This window comes from Bombina bombina, chromosome 9 (genome assembly GCF_027579735.1).
Source record: "Bombina bombina isolate aBomBom1 chromosome 9, aBomBom1.pri, whole genome shotgun sequence".
In the NCBI taxonomy this organism is placed as follows: domain Eukaryota; kingdom Metazoa; phylum Chordata; class Amphibia; order Anura; family Bombinatoridae; genus Bombina; species Bombina bombina.
In genome coordinates this window covers 198,678,787-198,701,091 of record NC_069507.1, presented here as the reverse complement: position 1 = coordinate 198,701,091, position 22,305 = coordinate 198,678,787, and the positions used below count along the sequence as shown (strand labels likewise).

The 22,305-nt window shown below is 39.6% G+C and overlaps 1 protein-coding gene across 1 annotated transcript in view; it reads left to right on the top strand.

Annotated features, from left to right (window-relative positions):
- Positions 1 to 7,636: 7,636 nt before the first annotated feature.
- PYROXD2 (pyridine nucleotide-disulphide oxidoreductase domain 2) overlaps positions 7,637 to 22,305 on the top strand; it is a 214,253-nt gene continuing 199,584 nt past the window's right edge. Inside the window, exons 1-4 of the mRNA XM_053692557.1 lie at positions 7,637 to 7,881; positions 9,401 to 9,420; positions 15,448 to 15,541; positions 19,200 to 19,273. Coding sequence (XP_053548532.1) covers positions 7,767 to 7,881; positions 9,401 to 9,420; positions 15,448 to 15,541; positions 19,200 to 19,273 — 303 coding nt within the window. The 5' untranslated portion in view covers positions 7,637 to 7,766. The remainder of the gene's footprint in view (positions 7,882 to 9,400; positions 9,421 to 15,447; positions 15,542 to 19,199; positions 19,274 to 22,305) is intronic.

The window sequence follows — 22,305 nt, the reverse complement described above, 5'->3', positions numbered from 1 at the left end:
AACCTTAGGAACTGATGATGATCTTTGTGGATAGGAATATGTAGGTACGCATCCTTTAAATCCACGGTAGTCATATATTGACCCTCCTGGATTGAAGGTAAAATTGTTCGAATGGTTTCCATTTTGAACGATGGAACTCTGAGAAATTTGTTTAGAATTTTTAAATCCAGAATTGGTCTGAAAGTTCCCTCTTTTTTGGGAACTACAAACAGGTTTGAGTAAAACCCCTGACCTTGTTCCACTGTTGGAACTGGGTGTATCACTCCCATCTTTAACAGGTCTTCTACACAATGTAAGAATGCCTGTCTCTTTATTTGGTCTGAAGATAAGCGAGACATGTGGAACCTCCCCCTTGGAGGAAGTTCCTTGAATTCTAGAAGATAACCCTGAGAGACTATTTCTAGTGCCCAGGGATCTGGAACATCTCTTGCCCAAGCCTGAGCAAAGAGAGAGAGTATGCCCCCTACTAGATCCGGTCCCGGATCGGGGGCTACCCCTTCATGCTGTCTTGGTAGCAGCAGCAGGCTTCTTGGCCTGTTTACCCTTGTTCCAGCCTTGCATTGGTTTCCAAGCTGGCTTAGCCTGAGAAGCGTTACCCTCTTGTCTAGAGGCTGCAGAGTTAGAAGCCGGTCCGTTCCTGAAATTACGAAAGGAACGAAAATTGGACTTATTCTTAGCCTTGAAAGGCCTATCCTGTGGGAGGGCATGGCCCTTCCCCCCAGTGATGTCTGAAATAATTTCTTTCAATTCTGGCCCAAAAAGGGTCTTACCTTTGAAAGGGATATTAAGCAATTTTGTCTTGGAAGATACATCCGCCGACCAAGACTTTAGCCAGAGCGCTCTGCACGCCACAATTGCAAACCCTGAATTTTTCGCCGCTAATCTCGCTAATTGCAAAGCGGCATCTAAAATAAAGGAATTAGCTAACTTAAGCGCGTGAATTCTGTCCATGACTTCCTCATATGGAGTCTCCTTATTGAGCGACTTTTCTAGTTCATCGAACCAGAAACACGCCGCCGTAGTGACAGGAATAATGCACGAAATTGGTTGGAGGAGGTAACCTTGCTGAGCAAAAATCTTTTTAAGCAAACCCTCCAATTTTTTATCCATAGGATCTTTGAAAGCACAATTGTCCTTAATGGGAATAGTCATGCGTTTGGCTAGCGTAGAAACTGCCCCCTCAACCTTAGGGACTGTTTGCCATGTCTCCTTCCTTGGGTCGACCATGGGGAACAATTTCTTAAATATAGGAGGTGGGACAAAAGGTATGCCTGGTTTCTCCCACTCCTTAGTCACTATTTCCACCACCCTTTTAGGTATCGGAAAGGCATCAGGGTGCACCGGGACCTCTAGGAATTTGTCCATCTTGCACAATTTTTCTGGAATGACCAAAGAGTCGCAATCATCCAGCGTAGTTAGTACCTCCTTAAGTAATGCGCGGAGATGCTCTAACTTAAATTTAAACGTCACAACATCAGGTTCTGCCTGTTGAGAAATTCTTCCTGAATCAGAAAGTTCTCCCTCCGACAAACCCTCCCTCACTGCCACTTCTGACTGGTGTGAGGGTATGACAGATAAATTATCGTCAGCGCCTTCTTGCTCCACTGTATTTAAAACTGAGCAATCACGCTTTCTTTGAAATGCTGGCATTTTGGATAACATATTAGCTATGTAATTATCCATTACTGCCGTTAATTGTTGCATAGTAACAAGCATTGGCGCGCTAGATGTACTAGGGGTCGCCTGCGCGGGCATAACTGGTATTGACACAGAAGGAGAGGATGAAGAACTATCCCCACTACCTTCATTTGAGGAATCATCTTGGGCAACCTTATTAAATGTGACAGTACTGTCCTTACTTTGTCTGGACGCCTGGCACAATTATCACATACATTTGAAGGGGGGACCACCTTGGCCTCCATACATACAGAACATGTTCTATCTGAAGGTACAGACATGTTAGACAGGCTTACACAGGCTAATAATGCAAAAAAAAACGTTTTTAAACAAAACCGTTACTGTCTCTTTAAATGTTAAACAGCACACTTTATTTCTGAATGTGTGAAAAACTATGAAGCAAATATCCTATCTTTACCAAATTTTCACCCTAGTGTCTTAATGCTTTTAAAGTATTGCACCCCAATTTTCAAGCCTGTAACCCCTTAAATGAGGAAACCGGAGCTGTTTTATCAATTAGCAATTTTAACCCCACTACAGTCCCAGCCACAGCGTTTGCTGCGACTTCACCTGTCCTTGGGGGTTATACGATACCAAAATAAGCCTTCCAGGAACGTTTTCAATGACCAACAGACCCTCTCACATGAAGCTGCATGCACTGCATCCAAAAGAAACTGCGCAATTATGGTGCGAAAATGAGGCTCTGCCTACTATAGTGAAAGGCCCTTCCTGACTGGGAAGGTGTCTAAACGACGGCCTGGCGCTTAAAAACGTTCCCAAACACTAAAAGTTTTGAAAATCACTTCAAACCTCATAAAAAACTTAAATAAATCAATCGATTTAGCCCACAAGAGTGTCAACCAGTATATAGCCCATAATAAGCCTTCATTCTGTTTAGAGTCTAAGAAAATGGCTTACCGATCCCAAAGAGGGAAAATTACAGTCTTCTAGCATTACACAGTTTTGTTAGAAAATGGACTAGTCATACCTTGAGCAGAAAAGTCTGCAAACTGTTCCCCCCAACTGAAGTTCTCTGGGCTCAACAGTCCTGCGTGGGAACAGCAATTGATTTTAGTTACTGCTGCTAAAATCATACTCCTCTTTTAAACAGAACTCTTCATCCTTTTCTGTTTTAGAGTAAATAGTACAAACCGGCACTATTTTAAAATAACAAACTCTTGATAGAAGAATAAAAAACTACAACTAAACACCACATACTCTTCACCATCTCCGTGGAGATGCTACTTGTTCAGAGCGGCAAAGAGAATGACTGGGGGGCGGAGCCCGAGGAGGGGCTATATGGGCAGCTTTTGCTGTGCTCTTTGCCATTTCCTGTTGGGGAAGAGAATATTCCCACAAGTAATGGATGACGCCGTGGACCGGACACACCAATGTTGGAGAAATGAGGTCCATATTAAAAGTGATCCCATATCTGTGTATATATGACACTGTGACAGTTCCCAAAAGAGATATTAGTTACCTTGCAACACTAATATATTCAGCAGGCAACTACCTCAATTCCAACATTGCAAAAGAGATCCTCAGATACAATTTTGTAAAGATATATACCACGATCAGGAATGGTTAAGTGGGATGATCATCAACACCCAATGAATGAGCAACTTGAGTAATAAAAGAACATCAGAAGTGTTTTAATGTCATCCTTGAAAAAGCTAGAGGTTGTCCGGTGAAACGTACGTCGGAACCATTTATAGGTTTGGATTCTAATGTCACTTTGAGTGTTGGGATTCTTTTGAACACCTGTAAGCTTTCGGCTTGCGCTTGTATGTTAGGCATTTTTTGCTGATATAGCGTGGTTTGTTCATAACATAAGTCTTTATGTTATTTATTGGTCAAGGATAAGTAACATAGGCTTTTTCACTAAGAACTAAGTTATAGCTCTCGTCTGTGTGATTACTTTTTCATCTATCTTTCAGATTGGATTCTATAAAGTACTTACATCACTATTGCATTTCCTTTTCCTTTTAAGGATATTATTACAGAAGACTTCTGGACTGTATATCCTATTTTTGATGCACTTATATTACACATTTATTAGCATTTTTAAAATTTATGATGGTGTATAATTACAGTAATTTCACCTTCTTTCAAAAGAGATGAAAAGCTACAGTCTGGACACGGAACTCACCGATCCTGTTGAATGCCATACACTCCCGGTAATCCAATACCTCCGTTCAGAGGCTGTATCCAAAAAACATTAATTGAGCCAGAAGAAGCCCAAACTGTAGAAAGTGAAACACGCATAGCTGGTTGTTGCTAACACACACCTAGATTATGAGTTTTGCGTTACGGTTTTAACGCTGAAAAAATGGCTCTTTTAAAAAGGTCCAAACCCTAATCTTAAAAAAAAAAAAACACCCAAAAAAAAGTTACAAAAACCTAACACTAACCCCCGATGATCCACTTACAGTTTCTGAAGTCCGGACATCCAGGCGGCGAGAAGTCTTCATCCAGGCGACGAGGTCTTCATCCATCCAGGCAGCGTCTTCTATCTTCATCCAGGTGGCATCTTCTATCTTCATCCCTGTGGCGAATATCAAAAATCAAATCAGCCAATAGGAGTGCAAGGGATGCCATTTTGAAAAGGCTCCTTTGCATTGAAGATTCAGTGTACGGCGGCAACCGTATGAAGAGGATGCTCTGCGCCGGATGTCTTGAAGGATGGACCCTCTCTGCGCTGCCAGGATGAAGATAGAAGACACCGCCGGGATGAAGATAGCAGATGCCACCTGGATGAAGATAGAAGACGCCACCTCTTTTTTAAAAGAGCTAAATGCCCTTTTAAGGCCAATGCAAAAGAGCTAAATGCCCTTTTAAGGGCAATGCCCATACAAATGCCCTTTTCAGGGCAATGGGTAGCTTATGATTTTTATTTTGGGGGGTTGGTTGGGTGGTGGGTTTTACTGTTGGGGGGGTCTTTATAGTTTTTCAGGTAAAAGAGCTGATTTCTTTAGGGCAATGCCAAACAAAAGGCCCTTTTAAGGGCTATTGGTAGTTTATTGTAGGCTAGGGTTTATTCTTTTTTTATTTTAGGGGGCTTTTTTATTTTTGTAGGGCTATTAGATTAGGTGTTTTTATTTTGGGAAATATCGTTTGTTATTTTTTGTAATTTAGTATTTTTTAATTTTTTTTAATTTTAGATTTACATTTTTTTAGTAGTGTTAGATTTTTTTAATGGGTAATTCAGTTTATTTAATTGGTAGTTTTTTTAATTTTATTATAATAGTTATGTTAGGTTAATTGCTAGTTTAAACTTAGGTTTTTTAATTTAACAGGTAAGTGTATTTCTTTTAAGATATGGATATTATAATTTTAATATAAAGTTAGGGGGTGATAGGTTTATGGGTTAATAGTTTAATTTAGTTTTTTTGCGATGTGGGGGGCTGACGGTTTAGGGGTTTAGAGGTTAATAGGTTTATTTAGTGGCGGTGATGTGGGAGGCCAGAGGTTTAGGGGTTAATAACTTTATTTAGTGGTGGCAATGTTGGGGAGTGGTGGAATAGGGGTTAATAGCTTTATTATAGTGTTGGGGTGCGGGGGAATATGGGTTAATAACTTTATTATAGTGGCAGCGATGTTGGAACGGCAGATTAGGGGTTAATAACCGTATTTCGGTGTCGGCAATGTCGGGGGCAGCAGATTAGGGGTGTTTAGACTTGGGGTTTATGTTAGGCTGTTAGGTTTAAATGTAACTTTTTTCCCCATAGACATCAATTGGGCTATGTTCCGGCGATCACCATTCTGCTCTTCAGATGTTTTCTGACACTCTCTCCCCATTGATGTCTATGGGTAAAGCAGCCCTTGGATTTTGTGTGGTATGGAGCTCATCGCCACCATATCGCACACACAAGGAGGCTTTTTAGAAACTTGTAATAGCAGCGCTATGGAGGGTGAAATAACTCAACTTTTGTTGCGTTCGTTTCACATCCTCTATAGCGCAAAACTTGTAATCTAGGTGTTTGTGTTCTATAAGATTTTCTACCTTGTCAGAATCTGCTACTTGTCAGTGCGCATGCTTAGTATTACACATATGTTAAAAAGGAATGTGAGCAATGCGATTATGTAATTAGCATTTTATATGGAAATTTTAAATAAAATTTCCGCAATAAAATCCAACAGGATAACTTCCTTATCAGTGTTTGCTAATTGCGCATGCTGCTAATTACATAATTGCATTTCACAGATACCTTTTTTATGTGAAGTGTGATTACGTAATTCAGAGCATGCGCAGTCAGAGGTAGCAAATTCTGATATGGTAGCAAAGTCTTTAGAACGGCGGTGCCGTAGAACTTTCAAAATAGAAAGGAAGTGGAGTAAGTACCCTGGAATGTGGAGGAGTATTTATCACTTGAGTGCCTTGGATACACATTGTCCTTTGGCGATCCCTTGTGGCACAGTGCAAAATGAGACACTGAGAGGAAGTACCTGTGGGGATCTATCATTTTCAGATACAGCAATAATGGGAAGTATATGGTATACAGCATAGATGTTCATGTAATGGCATTCAATAGGATCAGTAAGTTCAGAGTCCGGACTCTGCCTTTTCATCTCTTTTGACACATTGGAATCAAAGTAATTGCCTGCTGAATATATTAGTGTTCTACCATAGCAAGGTAACTTCCATCTCTTTGGGGAACTGTCACAGTGTCATATATACACAGATATGGGATTGCTCTTAATATCGACCTCATTTTTGGATCCAAAAACACCTTCAAATGTTTGTGCACAATCCAGGACAAGGGACAATAACCCATTTTCACCACCCTTATTTCTTGATTGAATGTTGCTTTTTAGGTTTATGTTTCCCAGATTGGGGATTTTTGCATACTGGGAGACTGTGTTATGGACATGGAATCTTACCTGCCATTGGAAAATATAATCATTTTTGTACTTAATAGCCTGGTGCTGGAAATGAGTGGACTCTGGCTTTTTTAGATTGTTTGTTTATTACCACTTATTACCACTCTCCGTGCACTGAATGCAGTGTAAACATTGGCTGATAAACACTGTATTTCAATGGGCCATATTTAAATATTATGTTGTGGTTTTTTTTATTTATATATATATATATATATATATATATATATATATATATATACTGTGCTTAGAGGAATATGGCTACACCTCACTGACGAGGCCCAATGAAGGCCGAACCAATCGTCTGGGGTTGCTGTGTTCCTTGTTCAGAGAGGAATTGCCTGGTATTTCGATGCTGGACTGACCGTAATAGGCGGGATCAGACTGATATACTACAGGAAAATTCTACTCTGTGAAAAGCATTACTGGGCTAAAAAGAAGCTGCACCCAGGTGGTAAATCGCCAGAGAACAGGCTAACAATAGTATTGAGTCGGTTGTTCGTTCCTATGAGTGTGCTTCTCTCTGTATGTATGTAGTCTCCCTAAGGGAAAAAGGGGCAACCAGATGTGGACTCCTTGCTCAGAGTGCTTAGAGGAATATGGCTACACCTCACTGACGAGGCCCAATGAAGGCCGAAATGATCATCTGGGGTTGCTGTGTTCCTTGTTCAGAGAGGAATTGCCTGGTATTTTGGCCGGATCAGACATATACTACAGGAAAGTTCAACTCTGTGAAAAGCATTACTGGGCTAAAAAGAAGCTGCACCCGGGTGGTAAATTGCCAGAGAACAGTCTAACAATGGTATTAAGTCTGTTGTTTGTTCCTGTTAGTGTGCTTCTCTCTGTATTTATATATATTTATATATAAATTATACTATAAGCTATCAGAAAACAGGGACTATAAGATAACAAGCCATGTCTGGTGTATTTATTGTATCTTTTCTCCAATCGTAGAAAATGTTGGTGCTTCATTTATGTTACAAAAAAATGAATGCTTCAGGTAGAACAACATTCTTGCTATAGGCTTGCCTACAACTACTTTTAGAGAGAACACGTGAGTAAAGCTTCCAGAGACCCTCCCCTTACAGTTCACGAAGAGAGATTTTCTACCGTTCAAAGTTAAAAAGAAATCACAAAGTTCACAGCACAGCCATAAACCAGGAACACTGCCATTTTGTCAGCTCTAGCCCCAGTCTGCATTACAGAGACAGATGCATGCTGGTAGCATGAAGTCTTTGTTACAAGCTTTTTCTGTCAGCAAAAGAACTTACACAAAATCAGCAGGGCAACTCAAACTGAAATATGATGCTGTGGTTATAGGAGGGGGTAAGTCTGCTTACAATTTCTGTGTTCAGTACATTATTTTTAAACCTGCAAGCAAGTTGCTTTCCTAATATAGGATAAACAGCATAAGAACTTTACATATGTGTTTTTATCTTCAATGCTTGTATAAGAGGTTAACATAATTCACAAACATTGTGCTTGAAAATGTTAACAGAGCATGAAATTCATAATGCAAAAGCTGTGTAAATGTTGAATGAAAACTGCCGATATGCAAGAATGAGTACAGTATAATGTAATGTATTAATACCAATAGGTGGGCAGGAAAAAGACACAATCATCCACAAAATAATATGAAGCCCCCTGTCTTGCACTAAAATGTAGATTTATTTAGCACCATAAGAACTTTGCACAATTCAGTGAATATGCTGCTGGAGAGACCACTCTATACTTTGTAGAATGCATATTGTCTTCAATACTTATCTGTTGGAATGCTATCTATATAATTTACGGTAGCTGCAAAAATGTGAATACCATTATAGCCTCTCTAATCTTGACTAAGAAGTACATTTTGGTAAAATAATATTTCACATTTAAATACAAATCAGCACATATTGTTTTATCTTCCCTAGGGCTGTATTTGTCACTAGGCAAAAGATACAGTTGATTATTGCACATTCAATCAAAGGATTTTCTGACTTTTCTAGTGATAATGTCACAGTTCAGTATTTTTGTGTTACATTTAGTGTCTTATTTAGTTGGGAGTGAATCAGAGTCATTTCATGACATGTACTTAGCAGCTAATTAAAGATAATGAGAAGCTGCACTTGGGCTTTAATAATCCATCATAAGTAAAGATACATGACTGGGAAGGATTTAGGAAAACAAAATCTCAGAGGGGTTGCTGCCTATGGATGTCAGACATGGAAATGTATCCCTAACCTTTCCCTTGGTTGAACCAGACTGATGAGTGTAACTTTTATCTACACACATCATGTTTTGACTCAAAGAACCCAAGTACATATAAACCAGTTTTGATAACTGGTACTTGACAGGTAAAGCTTGCAAGGAGAAATAGAAAGATGCTTCATGCTTTCTAAATCACTTTGCTTCACATTGAAGCCATTATGATCTAGGCTGGAGATGGACAACTGGCAGCCATAGTTTTTGTGTCCCCGGGAAAAATGGAGCTAAAAATGTGTACATTGTAAGGAAATATATAATTTCTGGTTTTCATAGCCATCCATAGTCCTACATTTTGTAATATTATTTTTTGAAAGGGGTTTAAACACATATATAAAGTCAGCTCTTGGGCAGCAATGCACTACTAGGACCAAGTTGAACACATCTGATGAGCCAATGACAGGAAGCGTGTCTGTCTCTTAAAATTTAAGGCTTCTAAAATGTTGATGTGTGGCCACCATGTTTTGGGAAGTTGGCCATCACTGATCTAGGCAGTCAGCTTCGTCCTGGTTTATTGACGTTGACCCAGAGTAAAGAAAGCTCTAACTTTGCTTTTTAGTTTTAAGAACTAATCGATTTTTTTTTTCTTTCTGTTTTACAGGACACAATGGCCTAGTGGCGGTATGTCTATTTCATATTGTTTTATTATGTTTTTGTTTTTGTCTTTTGTTTATCCAAAATGTTAAATTGCCAAATTATTTAAAAGGCTCTCGGCTAGATTACGAGTTTTGCGGTAAGGTGAAAAAGCAGCGTTAACAGGGCCTAACGCTGCTTTTTTACGCCCGCTGCTATTACGAGTCTTGCAGGTATAGGTGTACCGCACACTTGTTTGGCCTTACCGCAAACCGACTTACATAAAGTTTGTAAACCCTTTTTTCTATGGGACTTCCATAGCGCCGGTATTACGAGTTTGTCTTGGGAGGCCAAAAAGTGAGCGGTACAGCCTACCCCGTAAAGATTCCTAACGCATTTTAAAGTCAGTAGTTATGAGTTTTACACTACAACGCTGTAGCATAAAACTCATAACTAAAGTGCTAAAAAGTACACTAACACCTATAAACTACCTATTAACCCCTAAACCGAGGCCCTCCCACATCGCAAACACTAAAATAAAAAATGTAACCCCTAATCTGCCGCTCCAGACATCGCCGCCACTAGAATAAACATATTAACCCCTAAACCGCTGCACTCCCGCCTCGCAAACACTAGTTAAATATTATTAACCCCTAATCTGCTGCCCCTAACATCGCTGCCACCTACATTACACTTATTAACCCATAATCTTCCGCTCCGGACATCGCCGCAACCTACATTATATTTTTTAACCCCTAATCCGCTGCCCCCAACATCGCTGCCACCTACCTACATTTATTAACCCCTAATCTGCTGTCCCCAACGTCGCCGCCACTATTCTAAATTTATTAACCCTTTAAACCTAAGTCTAACCCTAACACCCCCTAACTTAAATATAATTGAAATAAATCTAAATAAAAGTACTATCATTAAATTATTCCTATTTAAAACTAAATACCTATAAAATAAACCCTAAGCTAGCTACAATATAACTAATATCTAATATCTAGCTTAGGGTTTATTTTTATTTTACAGGCAAGTTTGTATTTATTTTAACTAGGTACAATAGTTACTAAATAGTTATTAACTATTTAATAACTACCTAGCTAAAATAAATACAAATTGACCTGTAAAATAAAACCTAACCTATGTTACAATAACACCTAACACTACACTACAATTAAATCAATTCCCTACATTAAATACAATTAAATAAATTAAATTGAGTTAGCTAAATCACAAACCCCCCCCCCCCCACTAAATTACAGAAAATCAAAAAAATTACAAGATATTTAAACTAATTACACCTAATCTAAGAGCCCTATCAAAATAAAAAAAAGCCCCCCCAAAATTAAAAAAAAACCCTAGCCTAAACTAAACTATCAATAGCCCTTAAAAGGGCCTTTTGTGGGGCATTGCCCCAAATAAATCAGCTCTTTTACCTGTAAAACAAAATACAAACAACCCCCCAACAGTAAAACCCACCACCCACACAACCAACCCCCCAAATAAAAGCCTAACTAAAAAAACCTAAGCTCCCCATTGCCCTGAAAAGGGCATTTGGATGGGCATTGCCCTTAAAAGGGCATTTAGCTCTATTGCTGCCTAAAGCCCTAACCTAAAAAATAAACCCACCCAATACACCCTTAAAAATCCTAACACTAACCCCCGAAGATTCACTTACCGGGAGATGTCTTTTTCCAAGCGGCAAGATGTCCTCAACGAAGCCGGCAGAAGTGGTCCTCCAGGCGGGCAGAAGTGGTCCTCCAGATGGGCAGAAGTCTTCATCCAGACGGCATCTTCTATCTTCATCTTCAATCAACGTCTTCTTCAGAATGAATATCTCTTTAAGTGACGTCATCCAAGATGGCGTCCCTTAGATTCTGAATGGCTGATAGAATTCTATCAGCCAATCGGAATTAAGGTAGAAAAAATCCTATTGGCTGATGCAATCAGCCAATAGGATTGAACCTCAATCCTATTGGCTGATCCAATCAGCCAATAGGATTGAGCTTGCATTCTATTGGCTGATTGGAACAGCCAATAGATTGCCAGCTCAATCCTATTGGCTGATTGCATCAGCCAATAGGATTTTTTCTACCTTAATTCTGATTGGCTGATAGAATTCTATCAGCCAATCTGAATCTAAGGGACGCCATCTTGGATGACTTAACTTAAAGAGATATTCATTCCGAAGAAGCCGTCGATCTGCGCCGGATGTCTTGAAGATGGAGCCGCTCCACGTCGGAAGGATGAAGATAGAAGATGCCGTCTGGATGAATACTTCTGCCCGTCTGGAGGACCACTTCTGCCCGTCTGGAGGACCACTTCTGACCATCTGGAGGATCACTTCTGCCGGCTTCGTTGAGGACCTCTTGCCGCTTGGATGAAGACTTCTCCCGGTAAGTGAATCTTCAGGGGTTAGTTTTAGGATTTTTTAAGGGTGTATTGGGTGGGTTTATTTTTTAGGTTAGGGCTTTGGGCAGCAATAGAGCTAAATGCCCTTTTAAGGACAATGCCCACCCAAATGCCCTTTTCAGGGCAATGGGGAGCTTAGGTTTTTTTAGTTAGGCTTTTATTTGGGGGGTTGGTTGTGTGGGTGGTGGGTTTTACTGTTGGGGGGGTTGTTTGTATTTTTTTTTACAGGTAAAAGAGCTGATTTCTTTGGGGCAATGCCCCGCAAAAGGCCCTTTTAAGGGCTATTGGTACTTTAGTTTAGGCTAGTTTTTTTTATTTTGATAGGGCTATTAGATTAGGTGTAATTAGTTTAAATATCTGATAATTTGTTTTTTATTTTCTGTAATTTAGTGTTTTTTTTTTGTGATTTAGCTAATTTAATTTAATTTATTTAATTGTATTTAATGTAGGGAATTGATTTAATTGTAGTGTAGTGTTAGGTGTTATTGTAACATAGGTTAGGTTTTATTTTACAGATCAATTTGTATTTATTTTAGCTAGGTATTTATTAAATAGTTAATAACTATTTAGTAACTATTCTACCTAGTTAAAATAAATACAAACTTGCCTGTAAAATAAAAATAAACCCTAAGATAGATACAATGTAACTATTAGTTATATTGTAGCTAGCTTAGGGTTTATTTTACAGGTAAGTATTTAGTTTTAAATAGGAATTATTTAGGTAATTATAGTAGGTTTTATTTAGATTTCTTTCAATTACATTTAAGTTAGGGGGTGTTAGGGTTAGACTTAGGTTTAGGGGTTAATACATTTAGTATAGTGGCGGCGACATTGGGGGCAGCAGATTAGGGCAGATTATACGCTCGCTGTATTCATCATTGCACCAGCAGCTCACAAGAGCTGCTGGTGCAACGCAGCCCCCTGCAGACTCGCGGCCAATGGGCCACCAGCAGGGGGGTGTCAATTAACCGGATCGTACTCGATCGGGTTGATTTCCGGCGATGTCTGTCCGCCTGCTCAGAGCAGGCGGACAGGTTATGGAGCAGCGGTCTTTGTGACCGCTGCTTCATAACTGCTGTTTCTCGCGAGCCTGCAGGCTCGCCAGAAACACGGGACATCAAGCTCCATTCGGAGCTTGATAGATAGGCCCCATAGTAACTATTAGTTATATTGTAGCTAGCTTAGGGTTTATTTTATAGGTAAGTATTTAGTTTTAAATAGGAATAATTTAGTGAATGATAGTAATTTTATTTAGATTTATTTAAATTATATTTAAGTTTGGTGGGTGTTAGGGGTAGGGTTAGACTTAGATTTATGGGTTAATACATTTAATATAGTGGCGGCGACGTTGGGGGCGGCAGATTAGGGGTTAATAAGTGTAGGTAGGTTGTGGCGACATTGGGGGAGGGAGATTAGGGGTTAATAAATATAATGTAGGTGTCGGCCATGTTGGGGGCAGCAGATTAGGGGTTCATAAGTATAATGTAGGTGGCGGCGATGTCTGGAGTGGCAGATTAGCGGTTAATAAATATAATGTAGGTGTGGGCGATGTCGGAGACGGCAGGTTAGGGGTTAATAAGTGTAAGATTAGGGGTGTTTAGACTAGGGGTTCATGTTAGGGTGTTAGGTGTAAACATAAATGTAGTTTCCCCATAGGAATCAATGGGGCTGCGTTACAGAGCTTTACGCTGCTTTATTGCAGGTGTTAGACTTTATTTCAGCCGGCTCTCCCCATTGATGTCTATGGGGAAATCGTGCATGAGCACGTACGACCAGCTCACCGCTGACTTAAGCAGCGCTGGTATTGGAGTGCGGTATGGAGCACAAATATTGCTCTACGCTCACTTCTTGCCTTTTAACGCCGGGTTTGTAAAAACCTGTAATACCAGCGCTGTAGGTAAGTGAGCGGTGAGAAAAAACTGCAAGGTAGCACTGCACAGCTCATAACGCAAAACTCGTAATCTAGGCATCTGTATTTGCACTTTAATATTTTTTTAAATATATATTAATAATTTAAAAAGTTACCAGAACTATAACAATTACTGAAGATATTGAATAAACCTATTTACTTGAAAAATAACTTACAATCTTGAGTGTAATTTATTAACTCTGCTTTTTTAAGTTATCTTTATGATTAACAAGTCAGAAGTCTCAGTCAGCATTTTAAGATCTTTAAATTAACTGCTTTTTTAAGTGACCTACTCATCTATTTGTTTAAACAGGTTAAAATTTATATAACTACATAGGCATATATTTTGCTTTTTGTACCCTCTTCAGTCTGTATTTTAAGTGGACATTCCAAATATTTTGAAGTGATTGTACACACAATAATAAAATGTTCTATTGCAAATGAGCATTTTTGTTCACTTTTATATCCATTTCAGCTTTCTTTAATTAATAAATTAAGCAGTAGATCTGGACATATAAAGCTTTAAAGTGATACTATTTTGATTTTGGGTCTGCCAAAATAAATGTCATGGGTATACACAGTTGCCATTTTCAGCACTAATCACCATTATTTTTTATTCCAATTTTGGGACTTAGTCTGATTATCTCATTTACTTTCACTATATATGCTATACTGAATTTGGTAGTTATTTAGATAATTCAGTTTCACTATATACATGACTACAGTCACATTTGAGGTCTGACTTTTGCATTGGTACATCCCTAGTTATTATCATTTATTTGTAAAGTGCTGCCAAATTCTATAGCTCTAGCCAATGTGGCTTTTGTCAGCCCTAAAAGTAGAACATTTTGGTTTCCCATCATTAAATAAACCTCTTAAATTAGAATAGGGTATGAAACAATTTGAGAATTCTATCAACTAAATGGAGAATGATTATTTTTGTGCCTAGTTTTAAGCAAACATCTCTACTAAAGATATTTTGCATAAAGAGCTTGTTTATTAACACATATCACCTGTGTCTTTGATAGACCAATATTCTACTTTTCTTTGTCATGTTAATGAAAATGGAAAAATAAAAACAATATGTACAAGTATACAAATAGTACAGTGAAATAGATTTAACTTGTTTTAAGACATTTGATATGCTGTCTTATTTATGCAGCTTTTGGAGGGGAGGGTTTAGAGTTCAAAGTAAAGTTTAATACGTCTGTGGATGGGAACAAAACTCTGTTGATATTTTTTTATGACATTAGAATGAATTATTTTTATCCTAGCATGGAGTTTTGTTTATGTGGTTTAAACCCCACAAATTTTGAGGAATTCACTTTTTTTTCAATGTTTAAGGAATATATAGAAAACAGATCTTGAATGCAATGTTACCAGTGTTTCTAAAATTTTATTAGTAAGTTAACTTTTAAATAATGCATATCATTATTCTAATAAAACTGTGCAATGCCGCATGAATGTGTGTTTTAAAACAATACTAAGCGCATGATGATGTAAAGCTTGCCATCATAAAGAAAAAGCATGCAAACAATTTTTTAGCATTTTATTGTCATATAGCTGCTTCTCCTTTACATCATTTTGCATAGGGAGATAAACAGCTCTCAAGCTAAAACGTCTGTTAATAAAATTGTTTGAGGGACCTCGCAGTACTGACCAGACTTCCTAGATGATCTCACCAGAGCAGAGAGCTTTAGATCATCAAACTCTAAGTGTGTTACTAATGCTAAAAGTGTATTACGCAGGCAGCCTATTTACAGAGATCAGGAGTGAAAACTGTGGTCCTTGAGAGACGCCATGTGATTGGTGGTGCTGCAGTCACAGAAGAAATTATTCCAGGTGAGGATATTTTCCGGCAAAATCTACTTACATCTAGTGACCTTTAAAGGGACATTAAACACTTTGAGATGATAATATAAAATGATAAATCATTTATAAATAAAAACGTCTGCTATATACTTTCATTATTTATTTTGTCCCCCTTTCCTGTAATTCCATTCTGAAATTGTGGGCTTTTCAGTTCCTGTTAGAATTGGAAGTGCAGAACACTTATATTCCACACAGCCATTGGCTGCACACTATAGTGACCTATTTAGAAATGTCCCTGATTGGCCACAGCAGAGAAGGTAACCTAAGCTACAACATGGCAGCTTCCATTGTTTTATAGGCACTAAAACTTTACACTTATTTTGTCAATATTTAAACATCTAATTAAACTTTAAAAAATACATCTACATGTCATTCCCAGACTAATCTTTTCTTTGAATGCATCATTTTATTTTGCATTTATGTAGTGTTTAATGTCCCTTTAATGTCCACATAGCTGGCTATAGCTATAAGTTTGTCTCTAGCAATGGCCTCTTGACCACAAATCATTAAACAGTAGTGACACCAAATCTTCAAGTCATTTTCAAGAACCATGCACCCTGATGGTTATTTCTTCCATTTATTAAAGAAAACTTCAGGGAAATAATGAATTTGTATAATAAAGTGGGGTTTGCTTTTTAGACATTTTATAAAAAAAATATTCACATCAAAGGCAGCTAAATATATCCAATTCATTAATACATAGTTATATAATGGAAACAGATTGTAGATATTCATTGCCCATGCACCATACTGCATATAACAGAAGAGGGCCATCATTCTGTATTTATTAGTGTAAATACAGCATGTGCAACACTACAGGCAAATGTAGGCAACCCTGGTGTGTGGGCTGAGCAGCTTGTGTGGTACCCCCACGGAATGGCGGTTTTGCCCATTCCTATATTTATAAAAAAAGAAAACCTGTTTCAGTATAACTCTAGAAATCCCTATTATAATGTCTTTTTCTTTCAAAAGGTGGCGAGAGTGCACAAACCATTACTCCTGGGAATTCAACTCCTGGCCACTAGGAGGAGTCAAAGATTCCCAAAACTCCAAGAGCAGTTAAAGCTTCCCAACTCTCTTGTATGCTAGTCTTATCTTTGCCTCAACAGGATGAGGGTGAAGAATTGAGGTGTTCCAGATTCTTAGTTAGGGCCCATTCCCCCCTCAAATATCTAACAAGAAGAGAAAGAGGGGAGATTAGATTATTGGGCAGTGGCAAAATTACTCCCAGTGAGGAGTTAATCACAGGCCTGCTACAGGTGTTGCGGGGACTGGACCCTTAGTCTCCTCCTGTTTGTTCTCCTTACACAGATTCTCTGCTGTGACTTATGCTGCACTGGATGGGCTCTCTACAGGATGCAGTCTGCCTGCAGCTGGTAAGCACAGTAGAGTGGGTGCTAGTAAGGTAAGGAAGGACACTGTATATGGCACTCACATAGCCTACGGGATATTAGCAGGTACTTTTACACATTATACATCATAGCCAGGGGACATTTTACAGAATATCACAGTATTCCCTAGACTTTATACATTTATTGGTTAGGGATTATTGGGAGATGACTTTTGGACTAGGGTTGTGCTATTTTTATTTTTGCACTATATTTTAATTGACTTATGCAAATAATCTTTTTAATTTCAAAGTAAGACAGTCCATGTCATAGTGGACAAATCCCCAATCCATTTCACTGGGGGTGTCCTTCATACATCAGACATGGACAATAATCATAACAGATGCAATTCTCTCGGGTTGGGAAGCAGTATGGGGATCCTGGAGAACACAAGGAGTTTGGTCTCCTCAGGAGGCAAGGTTACCAATAAATATTCTAGAACTCTGGGCAATCTTCATGGCTCTTCAGAGCTGGTGCCTCCTGACGGGAGAGACTTATCTGCTTTTTCAAATGGACAATGTCACAGCAGTGTTTATATCAATCATCAAAAGGGAACTAACAGTTCACTAGCGATGAAGGAAGTTTCACAAATTTTAACTTTGGCATATATCAATCTCTGTACAATCCATATACCAGGTGTGAACAACTGGGAAGTAGATTATCTCAGTGGTTAATCATTTCTTCCAGGGGAAAGGTCTCTTCATTTGGAGAGACCTGATGGCTTTATGTTTGAACAACAAACTTCCCAGATATTTTGCAAGACCCAGGGATCCAGAAGCGGAGTTTGAATATACTATAGCAGCTCCATGGTTATTATGACTTACTTACATTTTTCCACCAACTGTTCTGCTGCCAAGAGTGATAGCTTGGATCAAGAAAGAGCTATCATCAGTAATGATGATTGCTCCAGCTTGGTAATGCCGAACTTGGTTTGCGGATCTGGTCCAGGTGTCCAGTTCTCCTCTGTGTTCTCTTCCACTATGACACAACCTGCTATCTCAAGGTCCTTTCTATCATCAGGATCTCAACTTGAAGGCTTGGAGATTGAACACCTAATTTTAAAACAGTGGATTTTCTGATGTGGTAGTTGAAACCTTAAGTCCCAAAAGCCTGTTACAAGTTTTTCTTTCCTAGTGTGAGAAACAGGGTTTTAGTCGTTATTCCTTTATAATTCCTAGAATTCTTCAATTTTTACAAGAGGACTTATATAAGGGATTATCTACTAGCTCATTAAAAGGCCAGATTTTAACACTTTCAGTGCAAGAAAATTGCTAAACTTCCTGATATTCAGAGCTTTGTTCAAGCTTTAGTCAGGTTACATCCTGTAATTAAACCAATTTCTCCCCCTTGGAACCTTAATTTGGTAATATGAGTGTTGCAGGTTTCTCCTTTTAAGCCTATGGCCTCTATTTAACAAAGTCTGTTGGACCTGATCCGACAGTGCGGATCAGGTCTGACAGACCTCGCTGAATACGGAGAGCAATATGCTCTCCGTATTCAGCATTGAACCAGAAGCTCTCAAGAGCTGCTGGTGCAACGCCACCCCCTGCAGACTCGCAGCCAATGGGCCGCCAGCAGGGGGTGTCAATCAACCCGATCATACTCGAGCAGGCGGACAGGTTATGGAGCAGCGGTCTTTGTGACCGCTGCTTCATAACTGCTGTTTCTGGCGAGTCTGAAGACTCACCAGAAACATGGGCCGTCAAGCTCCTTTCGGAGCTTGATAGATAGGCCCCAATGTATTATTTGGACATTCAGCTTCTGTCTTCTTGGAAGGTATTGTTTCTTTTAGCAATCTCTTCTGCCAGAGAGTTACTGAATTGTCTGCTCTTTCTGGTGAGCCTCCTTATCTTGTTTTAAGGACAAAATTTGACTTTTTACCAAAGGTAGTTTTATCTGATAACATCAAAAGGGAAATTGGTGTTCCTTCTCTTTGTCCCAGTCAATACATTTAAAAAAAAAATGTTCTTACATAATTTAGATGTAATGAGAGCATTTGGAGTTTTGAGAACCTTTGCCTCCTCCTAGTGGCCCGGAGTTGAGTTCCCAGGTGTAATGTCTTGTGGACTCTCAGCACCATGAATGAAATTAATTTATCAGGTAAGCATAAATGATATTTTTAACAGATCAAGGTTTGATTGGAGAAAAAACTAAAAACAAAACAAAACTTTATAGACAGATAAAGACAAATAGGATGGACTTTTACCAAACTATTGCTAACAAATTTCATTTTTCATCAGGTTTTAAGTTCTCACGAGCATCATACCTGCTCAGTTTACTGAGACCACAGATATACAATGACCTGGAATTAAAGGTAAATTTAATCTCTGAACATTTCCTACCTAACAATATGTGTTGTAAAACATACACAAATCTTATTTAAAGGGACATAAAAGTGCAAAAAGAAAATGCTCTTACATTCATTTTATTAGTGCACTATTGCTGACATATAAATGTGTATTTAAACACATATGACCCCATGTATGAAGCCAAGTGTGGACAAGGTTCCCAACTTGGGAACCTGTCCACCTGGCTTTGCGGCGAATAGGGAGCAGGCACTGTATGTCCACTGCCTGGATGTATCATTACTCACACGTGCCTGTTTAATGCCACTCCTTGCAAGAAGGGCCTGTTAAGCACCCAGAAAGAATGGGTGTGTGGTAATTTATATTCAGTAACTAAGAGGTGGCAGGGAGGGTAAGAATCACGTAATCTGCACCACTATTTCTTATATTGCAGAAACCTGCAAGCTGGCCCCACAAGGACCTAAAAGCAGCTTATGCTGCTTAGTACACTGAGCCCATAGTTGAAGTCAACTCCAAAGCAGCAATGAACTACTGGGAGCAAGCTGAACACACCTGGTGAGCCAAAGACAAGAGGCATATGTTTAGTCATCAATCAGCAGCTATCTCCCAGTAGTACATTGCTGCTACTGAGTCCTCCAGTAGGGTGGCCAGGTATCCAGTATTCAACTGCACAGTCCAGTATTTTAGCAAGCTGTTCAGTAAAATCTCCACCAAAATACTGGACACTTAAGTCTCTGAGGGTTAGCTAAATGTAAAAGACATCCCATTACAAATATGGAGCAGAAAGAAGTGAGGGGGCAGGTAAGGATATCAAATTACTTCTGTTTACATATGTTGCTGGCAGCTAAAGAGGTAAAACTATTGATTTATGTTTCTGGCAGTCAAGCGGTAAAATTACTGCACAGTTGTGAAAAATATACATTGTGGGATCAAGAGTGGGGGCTAAGGTAGAGCTTTTAAGGAGGGCATTGTGTGACTCCGCCTACAATTGTGCCCAGTCACTGACAGATTGTCCAGTATTTGGCAACTCTATATACCAAGAGAAAAAAAGTTAATTTGATTATAGAAGTAAATTGAAAAGTCTCTTAGAATAGAATGCTCTATCTGAACCATAACATTTTAACTTTTACTTTCATGTCCCTTTAATTAGGTGTACAATGATGAAAAAAGTTATGTGTAGCTGTATAGATTCAGGATTGTAATTAAATCCCCCACAGTTACTGGCTCAGGTTTGTTAGGAGCCTTTTAACTGTATTAATAGCATTACATGCAGCCTACACATTTATCTATGATTGGCAAGTAGAGTAACTGCTATGTAAATCGGAGACACCGAAAACAGAAGCATTTATGACATTCCCTATCCCCTGTCAGACTTAGGCCTCTATTTATCAAGCTGTCTGCTTAGATCTACTACTACTACTAAGATCGCCTAACATCGCCGTCGCGGACCTGAATACGTTCGCCAAATTTATCAAAAAAGCTGTCAAAAAGCTGCGCACCAAGTACGGTGCGATGAGCAGCGGACTGTTGTTAACTAACAGTCATCGATCTCGCTGCTCTTCGGCTTATTCGCAGCTTTCTTGCAACTCTGTCACTAAGTACCCACACTATACTGTTTACCCCCTATACCGCCGCTCCCGGAGCCCCCCGCACCTAAATAACGTTATTAACCCCTAAACCGCCGCTCCCGGAGCCCACCGCAACCTACATTATATTTATTAACCCCTAATCTGCCCCTCCTACACCGCCACCACTATAATAAAGTTATTAACCCCTAAACCTAAGTTGATGAAGCAGCGTTAGTCCTTGCAAACTCTGACAGTTTCCTGACATTTGCACTAATTGCTTGTGATTGCTAAATAAAAGATAAACCATTATTTTCCACCCACATCAATCTTTCTAACCTACAAAATCCCAACATATGACCACTACTTATTAATCCCTTAATGACCGAGGACGTGCAGGGTACGTCCTCAAAAAAAAGGCAGTTAACGCCTGAGGACGTACCCTGCACGTCCTCGGTGTGGAAAGCAGCTGGAAGCGATCCTGCTCGCTTCCAGCTGCTTTCCGGTTATTGCAGTGATGCCTCAATATGGAGGCATCCTGCAATAACAATGTATGGCCATCCGATGCAGAGAGAGCCACTCTGTGGCCCTCTCTGCACCAGAGATCGGTGGCTTCCTTCGTTGGTGGGTGGGAGCAGTACCGGGAGGCGGGTGGCGGCCATCGATGGCCCTGGAGATGTGCAAAGGGGCGGGATCGTGGGCGGGGATGTCCGGGGGCACGCACGGGTGCGCGCGCGTGCACGATAGGGAGGGGGCGGGCACGTGCACGGGGAGGGAGCGGGTGGGAACGCTGCACTACAGAAAATAGGATTGGTAATAGCATAGGTAATCAGGTTTATACCGCTAATAAAATAAAAAAAAGAAAGCTAAATCAGGGGGTGTTGGGTTGGTATGTGGGAGGGAAGCTACACTACAGAAAAAAAACAGTGAAAAAAAAAAACAGAAAACATTTTTTCTGCAAACTGGGTACTGGCAGATAGCTGCCAGTACCCAAGATGGCTCCCAAAAAGTCAGAGGGGGACAGTTAGAGAGGTGTTTGGGGGGGATCAGGGAGGTTGGGGGATAAGGGGGATACTACACAGCAGCATATGTAAATATGCTATACAATTTAAAAAAAACAACAACAAAGATTCCCTTTATTTTTGTACTGGCAGACTTTCTGCCAGTACTTAAGATGGCGGGGACAATTGTGGGGTGGGGGAGGGAAGGGAGCTGTTTGGGAGGGATCAGGGGGTGTGATGTGTCAGATGGGAGGCTGATCTCTACACTAAAGCTAAAATTAACCCTGCAAGCTCCCTACAAGCTACCTAATTAACCCCTTCACTGCTAGACATAATACACGTGTGATGCGCAGCGGCATTTAGCGGCATTTAGCGGCCTTAATTATCAAAAAGCAATGCCAAAGTCATATATGTCTGCTATTTCTGAACAAAGGGGATCCCAGAGAAGCATTTACAGCCATTTGTGCCATAATT